The sequence below is a fragment of the Petaurus breviceps genome, unplaced genomic scaffold (genome assembly GCF_028583685.1).
Source record: "Petaurus breviceps papuanus isolate PSGF00001 unplaced genomic scaffold, PetGlider_PUasm1.0 90625, whole genome shotgun sequence".
Classification (NCBI taxonomy): Eukaryota; Metazoa; Chordata; class Mammalia; order Diprotodontia; family Petauridae; genus Petaurus; species Petaurus breviceps.
In genome coordinates this window covers 1155909-1174814 of record NW_027187289.1, presented here as the reverse complement: position 1 = coordinate 1174814, position 18906 = coordinate 1155909, and the positions used below count along the sequence as shown (strand labels likewise).

The 18906-nt window shown below is 37.0% G+C and overlaps 1 protein-coding gene across 1 annotated transcript; it reads right to left on the bottom strand.

The window, feature by feature from the left end:
* Nucleotides 1-286: 286 nt before the first annotated feature.
* LOC138143012 (single-stranded DNA cytosine deaminase-like) lies at nucleotides 287-18617 on the bottom strand. Its single transcript, XM_069064149.1, has 4 exons — nucleotides 18470-18617; nucleotides 13893-14449; nucleotides 11835-11886; nucleotides 287-1341 (listed from the first exon to the last, which is right to left on the bottom strand). The coding sequence occupies exons 2-4, from the start codon at nucleotides 14439-14441 to the stop codon at nucleotides 1160-1162; spliced, it is 783 nt and encodes a 260-aa protein (XP_068920250.1). The 5' UTR covers nucleotides 14442-14449; nucleotides 18470-18617; the 3' UTR covers nucleotides 287-1159.
* Nucleotides 18618-18906: the final 289 nt, after the last annotated feature.

Sequence of the window (18906 nt, the reverse complement as noted above, 5' to 3'; positions counted from 1 at the left end):
AGGCAGGGCATTTGGGGTAAAGTGACTTGCCCAAGGTCACAAGGTTCAGTGGCTGAGGCCAGATTTGAACTCAGGTCCTCCTGACTTCAGGGCCAGTGCTCTATTCACTGCATCACCTAGCCACCCCCATCCATGAAAGTTTTAAAAGTGATACCCTCAACACAATTTCTCCATCTGCTTGACAAAACTAACAAGGTGTTTGCTATTTCTGCTATACCAGTCCAATAGACCTTTGTCTCAAAGTCTCGGTTTGAGTCAAAAACAAACAAAAATAGTCAACACACAATTTATTTGGTTGATCAAACATATTTATTGTAGTCACTGAAAGGAAGCATATGTTTTACATCAACATAATCATGTCTAACCCTCAGAATCACCAAACACTGGGTTTTATCTGCACAGTCTGCTTTGGGTGGCAGCTAACAGTGTTCCATGAAGTGGAAAAATATCAGGAAGGTGTGGTTATAACTTTTAGGAATACTACAGTTGAATCTGGAGTCTGCTGCTACTGCAAGATTCCTTCCTGTCTCTGACATAGACCTGGAGCTGCTATCCAAGGTAAAGTGATACAAGAGGATGGCCAAAAGTACAGGTGTATAGTTTTTAGTGCCACGAGTTAGCAAAAGTCACAGCTCAGAACCAATCACCTTCTTGTATTACAAAGTTATCCAGTCCTAAGCAAGGCACTGCAGAGCATTCTAATCTCAGGCAATCATTATTAAATTCTCTAAGAAGGTCTCTCAAATAATGCCATGCTTTTCAATCATGTTATAAGTTATTCAATCAGAGCCTAAAGCAAATGCAAGGAAGAGGAATTTCCAACTGCCTTGGGAATCTTATCTGTACAATATAGTAAATGCAAGAAGCAATTCCAAGAATAGGCAGAGTGGGTACTGGGGAGTTGAAGTATGATAAGTTGAAAGAGAAAGCTTGAGCAAAGTATATATCAAGGGTTACAGAATTCTGTAATGTTCAGATCTCCTTGATTTCCACAATTTCAAACTAAATCATTAAATCATTTAAATCATTAACCAAGTGAGGAAACAATGAAGTTACAAATAAAGTGTAAAACTGACCAGTTTACAAATAAAGTGTAAAACATGAAATGACATATTTGTAGAGCTTTGGGGAAAATGCAAAAAAATGCAGTTCTACTTGTTCAGAAGAGTTTTCTTTTGACTTCTTTCTCACATTCTCTTGTTCTCTGGGGAAAAAATGTTTTCTGTGGAGTTCTTATGTCTGAAAGCTCATCTTTCTTATCTGGTGTCTTGTTAGGATCTTCTGGTGGAACCTCGTTGACAAAGACATGACTTTCAAAATCACATGCTGATCCAGCGTGAGCTAGAATGAATTATAAAAATGATGAGTACAACCTTGAGTAAAAATCTAGCATCTTCAAAATCAACTTTTGTTCTTTTCAAACAGAATGTTTTGCCCTGAAAAAGTCCTCCAGGCACACCATTAGATAAGTAATAGTCACTGGATCCAAAGTCATTTGGCACTGGACTTAACCAGACTAGTGTGTGTAGGTTCATTTGCTTTCAAGAAAATTTGAAATAGGGTGAACAAATCAGTTAGTAAACACTGACTTAGTAACTTGGATTAGTGCAAACTGTCCATCATATCTCTCACTTTCACTACATGACAAGCTTGATTCTTTTTTTTTTTTTTGGAGGGGGAAAGGCAAGCCAATTGGGGTTAAGTGACTTGCCCAAGGTCACACAGCTAGTTAAGTGTTAAGTGTCTGAGGCCGGATTTGAACCAAGGTCCTCCTGACTCCAGGGCTGGTGCTCTGTTCACTGTGCCACCTAGCTGCCCCCCAGCTTGATTCTTTTTCTGGTTATATAAGTCCTTGATGGGATCTTTTAGAACCCTTCTCATACAAAATATTTAAATATTTTAAATAATTTAATAATTCTCCAATGCCTAGAGGCACCCATGAAATGTTCAAAGAACTGGAGGAAAACCTTAAGAGTGTCAGGTGTGTCCTTTATGGAGGATTTGTAGAAAGACATTCACAAGTAACATAAAATATCTGAAAGTATGGGTTTGAATGGCCTATGATGCATATCATTGAGGGGAGTGGCTACATTGATGAGAACACAAATTCATTAAAGTACTGAGATCTAACTTGAACTTGGAACTTTTTTTTGCATGTTCTAACATTGCCCAGTGTCTCCTATGCAGGCTTAAATAAAATACAATCCTAGTTCTAATCTCCTAAGTGCCAGCTAATTACCTGTTTTAGGGACTTGTATTTGAAGCAGGTTGTGATTCTCTGGGTATGCATAATTAAGATTTTTAAAAAGAGATGATAAAATCTGGCAAAATAAGATTACTACCCATACCATCAAAATGTAAGAATGGTTGAAAGTAGCTGTTTACTCTTTCATCTTTCTGAAAGGCATTGTTTTTTGCAGCCCAAGCATGATTAAGTAGAGACAGACACTCAGGACTAGAGGGGTTACATCTCCTTAGCTCAAATGGATAACCCTGTTTGCCTTTGGCAGCTGGATTTCTTGGAAGATACAGTGAAGCCATTGTGTTGGCTGGCTATGAACAGCTGGTGAGAGCAATTGTCATTGCAGGATAAGGCTCACATTCTCTTGGGGAAACCCATCTCTGAGCCACACCCTAACAACATCCTACTATTAGAAGGGGCTGAATACAAACTATTTTTTCTTCTTTTGGCATGCGCTTTTCTGTGGAAGAGAATACATCTACCTAAGGATTTTGCTTTAAGATGTTTTCCCAAAGATAATATCATTATCATCTTTCGTTATTTAAATGCCAAAATTAAAGCACCTATTCTCTTTGCTCTTAGAAGTCTCACTGAAGCTTCACCCTAATGCTGTTTATAGTCCATGCCACAGGGTGGCCTTACAAGTGACCCTGTGCTCTGACAAAATCTTTCTGGGATTTCTGGGCTTATTATGTATTACTTCCCCTCATGCAACTCTATAATCTGGCATAACTTGCTTCTTCCTGTCCCTTGCACAAAAACTTTTATTTCCTTTTGTGTTTTGCACAGGCTGTCCCCAGTGTCTAGAATGCACCCTTCCTGCCTCTTAGAATCCTTGCTTTCCTTCCATGCTTAACTCAAATGCCACCTGCAGCCACTAGAGATCTCTCCTCATCCTCCCAGCTACAGCTTTTTCCTCACTCTTGCGATTTATTTTGTATAAACTCATATGTGATCTCCCTTGGTAATCAATCAATAAGTATTTATTAAGTGTTACTACAGGGCAAACTTGGTGCTAAGCACTGTGTATACAAAGAAAATGCAAAAGATGAAAAATAAATAAAAGTCCTTGCTCTCAAAGATTAACGGGGGAGACACTATGTACTTTAAAATATGTATGTACAATATACAGACAGAGGAGGTGAGAGATAACTGTAGTGGGAAAAGGATGGGCAGCTGGAGGAAGGACCTTCTGTAGCAAGTAGCATTTTATTGTGCAATGGAGAGAGTGCAGAGTCTAAAGTCAGGAAGACTCATCCTCCTCAGTTCAAATCTGGTCCAGACACTTACTAGCTTTGTGACCCTGGGCAAGTCACTTAACCCTGTTTGCCTTAATAAAAGTGAGTTGGAGGAGGAAATAGCAAACCACTCTAGTATCTTTACCAAGAAAACCCCAAATAGGGGCATAAAGAGTTGGATGTGACTGAAATGACTAACAAAACATTTTATTATAGTCCTTTTTTTTTGGAGTGGGGAAGGCAAGGCAATTGGGGTTAAGTGACTTGCCCAAGGTCATACAGTTAGCAAGTGTGTCAATTGTCTCAGGCTGGATTTGAACTCAGGTTCTCCTGACTCTAGGGTCTGTACTGTATTCACTGTATTACCTAGCTGCCCCATTTTATCATAGTCTTGAAGGGAGCTTGATATTCTCTGAGACTGAGGGGATGAGGGAGACCATACCAGACATGATTAGTGCAAAAGTACAGTGTCAGATGTGGGGTATCCTGTGTGAGGTCAGTATGGCTAAATGGTAAGGTAGGTGGAGGAGAATGTAAACTCCTTAAGGGCAGGGACTGTTTCATTTTTTTTTTTTTTGCTTTTTGGAGGGCAATTGGGGTTAAGTGACTTGCCCAAGGTCACACGGCTAGTTTTTGTGTTAAGTGTCTGAGGTCACATTTGAACTCAGGTCCTCCTGACTCCAGGGCCGTTGCTCTATTCACTGTGCCACCTAGCTGCCCTGGGACTGTTTCATTTTAGTCTGTGTGTCCCTAGTGCCTGGCTGGCACATAGGCATACTTAATATAGGCTATATTCTCTAACAAAGACTCCAGACGGTCTCTCTTGGTATAGTAACATAAGGGAAAAAAAACTGGACTTGGGAGTCAGGAGATTTGGATTCCACTCTCATTAGAGTATGAGCACCTTGAGGGTAGGTACTTTGGTCTTTGTTTCTTTAGTGCCTAGTGCAGTGACAGCATATGGTAGGTATTTAACAGATTTTTCCTGATTGATTGAACCCTGGTTCTGACACTTCATAGCTGTGTCAAGATGGTCAAGATTCATAAGACTTCTGTGAGACAAAGCATTTTGTAACTTATAGGTGCTGTGAGATATTCTTAATAATCACATAACTGTTTATAACAATTTGAACATGAATGATTGTGAATACGACTATGACAATTATCCCACTCTACCCCTTCAGTTATAAAGTTAAAACAAAACCATAGCCACTGAATTGGGAAAAGCACATTTAAAAGGTGGTAGAAAGGGAAGCCAGATCTTTTTTTCCCCCTTTCCTTTTTTCCCCTTTCCCTTGGGAAAGTCTATGTTGCAAAAAGAAAAACAGCCAACAGCTAGCCAGACAAACAGATGGAGAGAGACAGACAGATGGCTTCATATGCTATGGGACCTGGTGACCCAAGGACAATAAACTGGGTGGGACTTATGGGAATGTAGACTTGCATTATTCTTAGCTCTGTCATTAATTAGTAGTGTGACCTCAGGCAAATCATTTGACTTTTTAGAGCTTTAGTTTCTTAGTGTGTAAAATGAGTAGGTTGGATTAAATGATCTTTAAATTTGCTTGCAGTCTATGATTTGTCCTCTAACTGTGACTAAGAGAGTAGGGCCTATTCTCCTAAGGACAGAACACCCATTGGAGCTGTACTTTATTTTTAAAAAATGCACTTATGGGTGCCTTTTCTTTCTGCTTCAGTCATTTCACCATCACCATCCATCTTCTCCCCTTTCCTTTGAAATTTCCCTTCTGACAAAGAAAATTATTTGTGCAGAAAAACACCTGATACAGTGACACCCTTCTGACAATACATATAATAATCTGTGCTGGTAGGCATCTATGGGTAATCTCCCTTTGTACGGTGGTATAGGGCATGAACACAGCAGCTTCCCTTACTTAATTAACTTAAAGCTGGTGCTTAGTAATAGTACATTTAAATAAATAGTCCTGTCAAGGACCCTGTGTCCTTCTGCTTTTGGAAAATACAAAATATTACATTTTCAAATGTGTCAAAATGCTCTGTCTGTACGTTAGGAGTGGAGGGAGGAGGAGATGGAAAAGCTCCCTATTTTGGTGACGGCTTGGTTAGCTCTGGGTTTTTGAGGACGCAGCCGTCCCAGCACAGGCCCAATTTCAAAGATAGCTCAGGGCATCCAGAAGGAAAGGTAGGTCAGGTCAGATCTTCCTGGGCTTTCGAAAGCAACTAAAATAATTTTCTCTCAATCCCTCCTTCCCCAATGGCAGCATTTAGCTTTAAGCTCTGAGCCTCTCCAAGAGCAGACCCAGTCATTTTTTAAAACAATTCTATCAAATTGTTTCCAGATATAGGTATTATCATGTTAAAAGAAATCATGACAACAGTTAGTTTTCATTTGATGACTGCTCAGAAATGGCTTATCATTGAAATCTCCTGGTACTACTGATTACTCTATCACATCACACTGTGAAAACTTGCTTATTCAGAGCATTTTGGATCTATGAAAATCTGAATTAGAGATTTGTAAAATGAAGTTTTATTTTTCACTTTTTTCTCTGAATGCAGATAGAATCTTCTTTATTATGTCATTTGTAGGTAGATTTGAAGTTTCATGTTGTGTTCTTTTTCAAAATTGTACTATGTTATGGAAATGTTTGTTTTCTTCCATAAATAAAAAATTAAAAAATAAGACAATAAAAAAAGAAGTTTTACTTTCAAGTATATCTAATAATTCAGGATGAGGACTAGCAATGTGGCCTAGGGACCTGCTGAACCTTCTTGAGATATTTAGTAATTCGTTCATTATGGTTGTAGCCAATTGCACACAAAGTTTTAAGAGCAGGGTTCTCCCCCATTATAATAAGTTAAACATTTCACTTCAATTTCAATACTTTACCAAGTCCCATCTTTCCCCATGGAATAAAGGTAACCTTAAGCTCAGCCCATAAAAGTTGTTATAAATTTTGAATTAATGTCATCTCAGTGAGATATTAGAATAATGGAATGATGCTTTATTTTGAAAACTGAATCATCATTGAAATATACTCTGCAACAGGGGATTTTAGGGCACTGCATCAAAATTGTGTAGCTAACTCACAATCAGTTCCTATTTTAATTAGCCTTCTGCTGATAGAAAATTAATTTTAAAACAATATAACAGGATTTATTCCAAGGATTAAGGATTACCTCATAATTTAAACCTAGGAATAATTGCTTAGGGAAGTTAGGTAGTAGAGTAGATAGGCCTGGAGTCAGGAAGAATTCTCTTCCTGAATTCAAATCTGGCCTCAGACACTTAGTCCTGTGTGCCCCTGAGGAAGTCACTTAACCCTGTTTGCCTTGGTTTCCTCATCTTTAAAATGAACTAAAGAAGGAGAAAAAAACCACTCCAATATTTTTGCCAGGAAAACCCCAAGTGGGGTCATAAAGAGTCAGAAATGATTGAATGACAATAATTGCTTAAATTTTTTCAACAACCAATTAAGCAACCAACTAATTAATAAGCGTTTATTAAATAGCCACTCTTTTCTAGGCACTGTGCTAGGTTTTAGGGACACAAATAAAAAAAAAACAAACCCTAATAATAGCAAACATAGATGAGGTCATTTCTTATAGGGGTGTAGGGAGGTTAGGGAAAATCACTACATGAGTTTCCTTCTTTTTCATCATTTTTATACACTCGAAATCAAATGAAAATGGACAAAAAAAAGAAACTTTAAGAGAGAGATGAGGCCACAACACAAAAGACGTGAGAGTAGTGCTTGGAAGAGGGCAGAGGCTGGGAGTTCTGTCCACTTTGCCTTCATAATGGAGGGGAAAGGATAGAGATTGTATTTAACAACCAGCTCATATTTGTACAAATGTGAGCTTCAAATTTCCTGTAGCTGGTAGAACAACCTTCTATAATGTTTCCCAGAGAGCACACCTTTGGGAAATTGATGCTTAAAGTCCCATTAATGCAAAGTACTTTTCAGTTAAAATAATACACGATTTGTCTAAGGATACTGTGGAGCTTAATTGTAAGCTCTAGGAAGGCAGGGGCAGCCTTTCATTTTGTCTCAGGATCTTTGGTGTGTAAGGAATGATTCATTTGGACCTTTACTGTCTTCCAATCAATAGTAATCAGTTTGATATTTTACATAAATCATAGGAATAATTGGATAAGATAGGTTCTCATAGTAGGCCTCAAAGTTTAATGTAATGTTCACTACTTGTTTACCAATTATGGAGCTCGCTTGTACAACCACAAGAATGCTTTCAAAGATATCTCCATCCTGTTTTACTCAAATGTCCAAATCCAGCATGGGTCATCTCCAGTAACTCTTGCCATACCCATCTTATTTTTTGGCCCTTAAGATTAAAGTCTATCAACCAATGAGATTTTATATTTTACCATGCCTCTTTTGCATATTTGGGTATCAAACCCTCTAAAAACAAGGTCCTGGGAACCAGGGTCATCTCAGATCATGAGGAAGATCTGAAGTCCACTTCATTAGAGGGGTCCATGGACCCTTTAATAAAGTGGCATTGCCTCAGAGCTCTGCTTTGGTTTTATTTTTTATGGGTTGGACAATTTTCAGTTCCACAATGCCTAGCAGTGTTTTGCATGCTTAATAAATGTTTGTTGGATTGTAATAAATTTCTGCTGTTTGCTGAAAAAAGGAAGCCGATGATCTTATTATGGCTGAAGGAAAACAAGCTTCTTTCTTGGTGGCTATGGGTTTATAGCAAGACAGTCAAAGGTAGGTGGATGACATGCAGAACTCACACAAGTAGAAACTTCCTACAGCTAAATACCTCCCAGTTGCCTGGTTCTATATGGCTTTCCCAAAAAACTGATTTAGTCCATCGTCGTCCATCTTCGTGTTTCAAAGTTTCTACTCTTCTGCTTTTGGTTGCTTCTTGCAGGATCATGGACTTAAGAGCTGGGAGGAAACTTACAGTTTATTTAGTCCTACCCAGGAATTTTTATGAATGAGGAACTGAGGAACAGAGATGCCAAGTGACTTTTCCAAGGCCACACAGGCATTTATCAGATTGGGGATTCAAATCCATGTCTTCTGACTCTAAGTCCCCCATTCTTCCTATTATGCCCTATCACCTTATCATTGTGCTGCCATTTAAAAAATTTGCAATTAGTTCTTTCATGGCTGATTCCTCCTACTTCTTCCCTTTCTCCATGATTAGAGTAAGGTAAAGCAGAGAGAGCTAGGTCCAGAGCCTACAGACCTGGGGACAAGTCCTATCTTTGACATATACTAGCTGTGTGACCTGGCCAAGTCATTTCCTCTGGGTGCCTCCAGATATCTCTCTAAGACTATAAATAGAAGATTGGCTGTAGGTCTGTATCGATAGATGGAATTTCTTCACTGATAGTTTCCTATAGCAATGAATCACAGGTCAGGACAAAACAATTGCTATCATTATTCTCTCAGACAAATGCCTCTTCTGTGTCTTATTCACTTAGTATTAGGGCACACCTGTATAATTAGTTGGTGGCTTAGACCTAAGGAAAGTAACCGTAGTTTGTTTTCCTTTCCTTTATGGGAAAAGAGTATTAGGTCTTTTTTTTCTTTAAATCTCAATTAGAGAACATTGTTAACTTTGCATCTTTTTTTTGTATAGATTCACACCTTCTTTAGCTGTGCACAGTAGTAGCAGGATTATAGCATTTACTACTCCAATATTATTATTCTTATCACAAAACTCTATACATACAATCTCTTGACAGTATTTACACTTCTTCTACTCTAGTCATTGTTAGTAATTGACTGCAGTCCATCCATATCTTTCACCTATCTTTCCAATTCCCTTTGGTACCCTGAAAATTTTGCTGTTTATTATTATTGGCTAGTATTTGTGTAGTGCTTCAAGGTTTCCAAAGTGCTTTACAAATATTATCTCATTTTATCATGAGAGATAGGTGCTATTATCATTACCCCCATTTTACAGACAAGGAAACTGAGGCAGACAGAGGTCAGATGACTTGCCCAGGGTCACACAGCTAGAATGATCATATAGCCCTTTTCTATTTATTTTTTTGCTTGTTTTTTTTGTTTTATTTTGTTTTGTTTTTTGGAGGGGGGGAAGGTAGGGCAATTGGGGTTAAGTGACTTGCCCAAGGTCACGTGGCTAGTTTTGTGTTAAGTGTCTGAGGTCATCTTTGAACTCAGGTCTTCCTGACTCCAGGGCCAGTGCTCTATTCACTGTGCCACCTAGCCACCCAACCCTTTTCTATTTAGAAGGAAAATTCATGCTTTATAAATTAGACTTTGAACTCAGTCTAAGGGAGCTCTGTTACCCAAACACCAAAAGGGCTTTTAATGCTGTAGTATCACTTATCACTCAATTTCAAGGCATGAATTTCCAAGAATAGCAATATTACAAGTGTGATGTTTAGAAAGCTTATCTATCTTTGAATCCAACTGCAACCCAAATAAATTAGGATAAGAAAAGCACCTATCTTGGAGGGTTGTTGCGATGACCTAATGAGATAATATTTGGAAAGTGCTTAATACAGTTCCTGGCACATAGTAAGTGCCCAATAAATGCTTGATTCTTCTCTCCTCAATCCCTCCATTCCTTCCTTCCTTCTTTCCTCCCTCTCTCCTTCTCTTCCTTCCTTCTTTCCTTCCTCCCTCTCCCTCCTTTCCTCTCTTCTTTTCTTGCTGCCTTCTTGTCTTAATAGTAGCTAATGTCCCTAGTGGGGAGAACAATTAGGAAATTTTATGGTTTGTGATTCCACTTACACCACTATTGTGAAAGATAACGATCATGTTAGCTGAAATGAGATCTTATTCCTTGGTTACATATCTTACTACAAGAATGTGTCGGCAGGACTTGGGTTCCTTCTATGAAATGCAAAATGTATGTATTTCAGTATGCTTGTGGGAATCCAAATATTTTATCTTTTATTTGTGGTGCTAATGATTTAGTAAAGTCATGACCTATTTAAAATAAATGATTTGTCTTAATAATGCAAGTGTTAAAAGAATCTAAGTAATATTCTACTTCTTCCCTCATGGTTTTAGCAAACAGGGTTAAGATTTTAGTTTAAACATATCATTAGTATTTAATTTGAGTCTTCTTAATTATTTCATACCTCAGTAGAGCACTTAGTACTTCTGTTACCTCTGAACTTTAAAGTCCTCTAGTGGGGCTATATGGCTGTGAATCAGCGAGCACTATGATCTTGAAAACATCAAAATTGTCTGTGTACTCAAGGGAAATTGAAAGCCAGGAAGAGTGTAAGTAGGCAACAGCCAATTACTAACAATGAATTGAGTGGAAGAAGTGTAAATGAGATCAAGAAATATTGTATGTAAAGTGTTTTGTGAAGATCAAAGTACTATAAAAATGGGTAATATTGTGAAGTGACTTAGAAGATATCACTTGGAAAGGAGATAACATAATGAGAATGGAAGGTAGTAGACAGCCACTACATTGACATGCTTAAAGTGTGAAAAGATTAAGAGAAAGTCATCCAGTTTATGAGGGGAATCCTTTAGGGCAGGGCTTCATAACCTGAGGTCTATGACCTTGGTTTTAATTTTAATGTAGTTGATTTCCTTTGTCGTCCTTCATATTCTAGTTAATGCATTTAAAAACATTGTTTGAGGATTCCATAGGCTTCACCAGACTGTGCTCTCTGTCTCTGTCTGTCTGTCTGTCTCTCTCTCACACACACACTTATTAAAATATTTGCTCTAGGGAGTATTGCAGAATAATATGGACTACAATTACATAAAATGAGAAGGCATGGAAAAGTTACAGCTTCACCATTGGAGGGAATGAGGACTGGATGAAATCACTGATTCATTTAAATATCTAAACAAATGTTATCACTTTCTTTTGGTATGATCCTTAAGTAAAGAAAGAATCACCTCACTATATCATTAGCCATTGTCACTGTAATGCCTAAGCTTTCTTTCTTATCTTTTCTAAATTCTAGAAGAAATTTTGTGTAAATAATTCTAATCTTTGGCTTGTTGTACTTTTAAAACTCTTCAGGGATGGATGGGCTTATTCATATTAATTACAAATCTATAAATGATGCTATAGTTAAGAGATGTCACTGCTCATATGGTTATCAGAAATATTTACTAAACAATGTTTTTAAAACTATCATCCTTACACATAATGCCAATTTTGCTAGTTAAGTTATCGTCCTCTAGGAATTTACACTGCTACATATATAGCTTCAAGTACACAGGATATGTATCTTAGGAGATATATAACAAGGCATATGTCAGATACATGTCTGGAAGGAATTCCACTTAAGCTTGAGTGAATTTTAGCTTCTCATTGTGGTTAGGGAACATTTCCTTTTTAAAATCCACTCCTCTACACATTATGGATTCTTAATTTGTTGACCTTACCTGGAGAAGAATCATCAGTTGGAAACAAATGGTTATCTAATCTGTTGTCCTCCTGGAAAGAACAAATTAAATATTTTTAAGAAAATATACATAATTAAAAACATACCAATTGAAAGAGAAAAGAATAGCTAATCACTATCATCTTTATAAAAATCCTGTCATTAACTTTACTTTAAGCCTTCTCTTTTCTGATCTAAATGATTCTAAGCCTGTTAATATTTTTCCATAAGTATTAGTTTCCTTTTTTCAAAAAAAGTTTTATTCATGTGTTTTGTTTTTATATTACATACATTTACAGATTACTCTTATTTCATGAGAGTTTCTTGTAAAAAAGAGTTAAGTAAAACTAATAATGCTGTGACCTTATCTAAAAGCGCACACAACATTTCACATCTGTAGCATCCCCCTCATTTCTCTATTAAAAAAAATGAACAGAAATCTATTTTCTCTTTTCTCCCACCCTGATCCCTTATCCCAATGGGAAAAAAAAGAGAAGGAAAAAATTTTCTTGCAGCAAATGTATAGTCAAGCAAAACATATATTCCCTCAATGGCTGTGAATAATATATATGAATATATGTATTTGTGTATAAATACACGTGTGTGTGCATATATCTTATTCTGTATGCTAAACCCATCAATTTCTATAATAGTATGTTTCATCTTTGATTCTCTGGGGTCATCAATGGTCATGGTCATTGCATTAATCATTGTCCTTACAGCTTTCAATGTTTTTTAAATTGAATTATTATTATGCAAATTGTTTTCTTGGTTCTGCTCATTTCATTCTTTATCAGTTTATGAAAATCCTCAAAACTGTTCAGTTTCATAATATTGATGCTCTTGTATGAGCTATTCTTCTGATTTTGATTATTTTACTCTGCATCAGTTCACATACGTTTTTCCATGTTGTTCCCTGTGATCTTTTTCAAGTTTTCTATTTCATTCTGAAGATGCTGACATTGTATGAGTTTGGCCAATGCCTAGGATTCCTTCACTATTCTTATACAAAGCCTGCTTTTTACTTTTTATTTGTTGTTCTCTTTATTGCTATCATGCCCCCCTTGCCCCCAAATAATCTGGTATGTTCAACTCCATAAGCTTTTTTTCCCCCTTATCTAGTCAGTCATTTGACTTTGACCACATACAGCTTTTTGCTGTCATTTTGAATTCTAATCTCACCTACCAAGGACCTTGGCAATTGATATTAGCCAGCTCATTGTCATTTATAAAATTTGAAAGCATTATTTTTTGATGTCATGATTAGGGGCAGTGGATGGATATGTGAAAAGAATCTTCATATTCAGGACCTGCAGAACACCATCTATCTCTCATATACTTTTAGGCCATCACAATTCTCTATGATCTAGGTGTCTATGGACAGCCCAAAAGGAGAAAATTGAGATGGTATATTGTTTTGGGTGCCTCAACACTGAATTGGCATTCGGAAGTTGGGAGACACAAGCAAGGACCTTCAACTTCCAGATGTCATCTCCATGCAGGCTTCCTTGATCCCCTATCTCCTGCTGCCCCAGTCAATAACAATTTCCTCCTATCCCTTGACCCGCCTCAGCATTTGCCTTGCATCTCTCTAAAGATTGTTCATATATTCTTCTGTGTCAGGGTAATCTATACATGACAAGCAATATGGCATAATGGATAGAAGACTGGTCTTGGAATAAAAAAATAATGAGATCAACTCTGCCTCTCACACATTCTAGATGTGTGATCACGGTCCCAGAAAGCTCAAGATTACAAATAACTGATCTAAACTGATAGAGTCAGTTTCCACACTGGAAGTTCCTCATTCTGATGAAATCACAGGTTTGGGGACATTGTATATATATCAAATCTTTTTTTTTTTTTTTTACTAGATTGTGAGCCCTAGGAGGTCAGAGATGCTTTTTTGTTTGTTTAACCTTTATTTCTCCCCAGGTACCTAGCATAGTTCTCTGTATATGGTAGTTACTTATTTGTTGGAGTTGTTTTCTCTGATATCTTTTATGTTCATATGAAGTAGACACAAGGTTATGGTTACTATGGTTAATACGGAATATACCTGGGCCAGTAAATGATGAAGTATCCTTTTATTTGCTATACTTTGCACTTCTAAATCTGGCCATGCGCTGAACTTGGTGCAAGGATCCACAAATAGGTACAAACATTCTTCATAGTCACAGCATTCCATTATCTCGATCAGAACACCCAGTCTTTTGAGCATTTTTAAACCTTTCTGAATGTCATCATTATCGAAATAATATGGCCTTGATACTTTGATGTTAAATTCAATTTTGGTTTGAAATGTCATTAAAAAATCGGTTATTTCATCACAGCAGCAGTGGCAGGGGCTATAGGAAAGAAACCAGGTAATGCTGTACTTGGTAGCATTAGGATTATTTGCCACTAGATAGTCTTTAATTTCCCTTAAAACTAGGGTTTCAGCATGGCATTGGCCTGGGTTATTGTAAGCATGGCCCCATAATTTCCAAAGCGTTTTATCATCTTCTTTTAGACTAAAGCAGAGCAAAGTTTGGTGGGGTGTTTTTATATTGCAAAAATGTCCATAGAACTCCTCTTCAGATATTTCTTTCTTTAACTGCAGAGGCATCTTTTAACCTAAAACCATAGTGAAAAAAAAAATAAGGCAAAAAGAAGACACAGTGTCAAATGCATTATGTTTCACTAAATATATCCTTTCCTTTTTAGCAAGATTTTAAAGATTTTTTCCCCTAGCATTTACATTTTCACTATTAAGAGGCATTTTATGAGGCTGAGAAATCACATGAATGTGAGTTTTTTTAGTTTGAAGTTTAAGTCCAAAGAAAGATTTCTAAATGTTGATACTTCTTAATACCTGTGGGACCTTAAGTATGTCCTTTTACTTCTCTTTTGCAATTATTTCAGTTGTGTCCAACTTTGCACATCTGATTCCTTGTGACTGACTCTTTGAGACTCCATTTGGAGTTTTCTTGCCAAAGATACTGGAATGATTTACCATTCCCTTTCCTTCTTCAGTTTTATTTTAGAGATGATGAAACTAAGGAAAACAGGGTTAAGTGACTTGCCTAGGGTCACACAGCTGGTAAGTGTCAGAGGCCAGATTTGAACTTAGAAAGATGAGTCTTCCTGACTACAATTTCAGTACTCTTATCTACTGTGTCACCTAGGCCTCACTTCTTAAGGCCTTCATTTCCTCATCTATAAAATGAGGAGGTTAGACTAGTTGATCTCCAAGATTTTTTAAAATTCTAAAACCAATACTTTTTAAAAAATAGTTTTTTTAAGACAACAGATTTAACTTTAAACTTTAAAACTTTTTAATCTGTCTTTTCAGCTATTTCTAATCCATTTAAAGTTCCAAAATGAAGTTATAAAAAAAAAACCCATTAATGTCTTTGCCATGGAAATTTCTTGTTTATTTCTAAATTCTATAAGAAATAATAACTATATATTATATGATAATATAATAAATATATACTATATTTAATGTTATATATAAAATATAAGAATATATAATAAATATATTATATTATATGTATTCTATAACACATATACATGTAACGTGTATAATATACATATATACAAAATATACATATTTACATATATAATAAATATATATAATAAGAAAGAATGGTTGAAAATAAATTGAAAATAATCAGTGAAAGGCTTAATGTCTAGATTGAGGGGACTGAATCAAATAAGATGGAATTTGCTTTGGTACAAGAAATCAATATCACAAGTATAAGATAGCAAAGGCATACTTAGCAGCTTGTTTGAAAACAATTAGGGGGTTTTGATGGACTACAAGCTTACTATGAGAAATGAATATCATATGACAGTCCAAAAACCTGATATAATTTTGGATTGCTTTAGCTTTCAGGAATAAGGAGTTGATAGTACTACTGTAGATCTCAGTTAGAGGGTATAGTGGTAGAGGGTATTAGTTGAGTACCAGGGCTGGAATCAGAAGGCTCTGCTTCCTGAGTTCAAATATAGCCTCAAACACTTATTAGCTATGTGACCCTGGGCAAGTCACTTAACACTGTTTGCCTCAGTTTCCTCATCTGTAAAATGAACTAGAGAAGGAAATGGCAAACCACTCTAGTATCTTTGCCAAGAAAATCCCAAATGGGGTCACAAAGAATTAGACACAACTGAAAATGACTGAACAACAAAAAATCCTTTTGCACTCTCATCGAGTTTTATCTGTAGTATTATGTTTCGGTTTGGGAATCACAATTGATAAAGGAGGCCCTCCAGAGGAGGGTAACCCAGTATAGTAAAGATCCTTAAGTCCATGTCATAGGAGGATCATTGGAAGGAACTAAGAATGTTTAACTTGGATAAGAAATGGAACCTCAATTCTCCAAGTCTATAAGTTACATAGAATTATGGATCTTTTTCATTAGAGCAAGTGTCTGTTGGGAGCTCCCATACTGACAAAATCACATATCCTAACCCTTCCCCCTCTGTATTCTCATTACTAGTATTTATCATTTACTTCCATAGACTGCTCTAATTTTATGAATGTATTATGATCTAAAAATTCACTTTTTTTTTTTCTTTTGCTTTTTGGAGGGGGAAAGCAGGGGAATTGGGGTTAAGTGACTTGCCCAAGGTCACGTGGCTAGTTTTGTGTTAAGGGTCTGAGGCCAGATTTGAACTCAGGGCCTCCTGACTCCAGGGCTAGTGCTCTATTCACTGCACCACCTAGCCACCCCTAAAAATTTACTTCTAAAATTTCTGTTTGGAACTTGTAAGACATTTTCTCACAGAACTAATATTATATATGGTGGTTAGGTTCCAAGCCTTGCCCACAAAAGCTTATTTAACCAATAATGTGTTCTAACTGTAGAACCAATACTATGATGGACTCCACTACAGCCCTACTATAGCATAGAAGAGAATATAACTATTTCAAAAGTATTTGATCCAGGCTCATTCTCCAGCCCATGTGTTGAAACGAGATGGGTGAAGGTGGAGGTATGAACTGGCAGCGCAGTGTAGGGGTTGCTGTGTTATATATGTTATGCAATGGAAATGGTGCTGGATATGGGTTTGAGTTCAAACTCTGATGGCTGCTAGTTGTGTGACCTTGAGCAAGTCAACCAACCTCTCTGAATCTCAGTTTGCTCCACTATAAAATGGGAGGGCTACTTACTTCACAAGATTTTTGTGAGGAAAATGCTTTGTTGATCATAAAAGTGCCATAGAAACATGAGCTATTTTAATTTCATCATAGCGAAGTGACTCCATAAGAATGCAAAGTTAAGCATGAAAAGAGAGCCCAGTGGTTGCAAAAGCTAGATTGTTATGGGAAAGGAAGGAATATGGAGGGGAGATATAGAACTCATCATCTTGCAGGTATGGGTAATTCTGCTTGTTATTGGCAAAATCAGTTATTGTAGTCAGAATTTATAGTGTGTGTATACAAGCTGGTGTGAACATCTAGTCAGTAGTAAAGGCTCAGGAACACTAGGCTATAATAAATTAAAATTAAAACATGAGTGCATATATTGAATATTTTAATCTAATCACAATGAGACTATTACTAATTTTGGATAGGATTACTGCCAAGATTTAAGAGACAGAAGAAAGAAAGGCAGGCTCGCTTGAGTTTCATGTCCTTCTCTATTCAAGAGATAAGATGGGTGAACTTAATATAATTAAATAAAAAAATCATTAAGGTTGGATTATTATAATGTCCCACTGCCTGTGAAGTAGAAGGAAGGGAGGAGCATTAGACAATATTAAGAGTGGAATGATCAGATTCAGGGAGCATAGGGGAAAATATTTTGGTTATAATATCACCATGCACGAAGGCCAGCCTTATTTTGATGAGAACTGCTTTCCCCCCCCTAAGCTCCTTGAAGTCAGGGACCATTTCTTCCTTCTTTATATCCCTAGTGCTTAGCACAGTGCCTGTAACAAGGGGAAGGGTATGAGGTCTAAGACCCTGGGCATGACAGCTTGGGAGTTGTAGACTAGCTAACCAGCAGCTGTTCTGCCAGAATAGAGGAAGTACTTCCTCACCAGTCAGTAAATGCAGACCTTACACTGCCCATCCTTTCCCTATCTTCTATGCTTCCCTCTTGAACCCTCCTCTGTTGTTAAGAAATTCCCTGTCATCCTAGATCTTGTCCTTTTATATTCTTTCTACCTTCTGGTCTTCACTGAAAACTATATTTTTCCTGAAGGCACCTTATCTTTGGGTTCCCTTTCCATAACTGGCTTTCCCTTCTTTTGTATATGCCTTCATCCTGTTACTTTCAAACTCTCAACTGTCACTAGGACAGGACTCCCCTCTACGGAGGACCCCAAGTGGTCATCCAACTTTCCCTGAGAACCTCCCATGATAAAGAACTCATTACCCCCCAAGACAGCTCAATCCCTTTTTTGAAATTCTAATTGTTACAGAGTTTTTCTTCACATTAAGCCTAAATTGTTGCAATTTCTGTCCGATACTCCTCATTCTGCCATCTGAGGTCAAGATAAGCAGTTTAATTCTTTAAAACCAGCTATTGTATCCCCCTTTGACTCTCTTAGCTAAGAATCCCCAGATCCTTCCCTTGACATCAATTTATCTTGGTTACTCTCTTGAACAAAATCAACGAACCATTATTTTACAAAACTGACCTTTTAGACCATGGTGATACTTCTCCGACCTGTAGCTTCCTGAAAATAGCCAGATCTGCTACTTCAGAAAGGAAAGGAAAACTTGACCAATTTTTGCTTTCGGTTTCTTTTGACAGCAAAAGTGGCCAGTGAGTGGAAAGTTTCACTATATCCCCATCTGGTGGCAAATAATATTTACACAGGTTTTTTTTTTTTTAGCTGGAAGGGAGTTTAGGGAAAAGAAAGGGAATGTTAAAGATCCAAGTTGGAATTTGAAAGACTCCAATTCACATCTCTTAGAGAGGGATCTTAATTTGGTGGAAGGAACAATGGGAGGTTAGAAACAAAAGGGAGTTAGAGTACCTGACTTCAAATTCTGATTCAGTTACTATTTGTCTGAAGGAGAGCAAGTTCTTTAATCTTTCTAAGAAGGGTTTAGGGGTGTCAGTGTAAGGAAA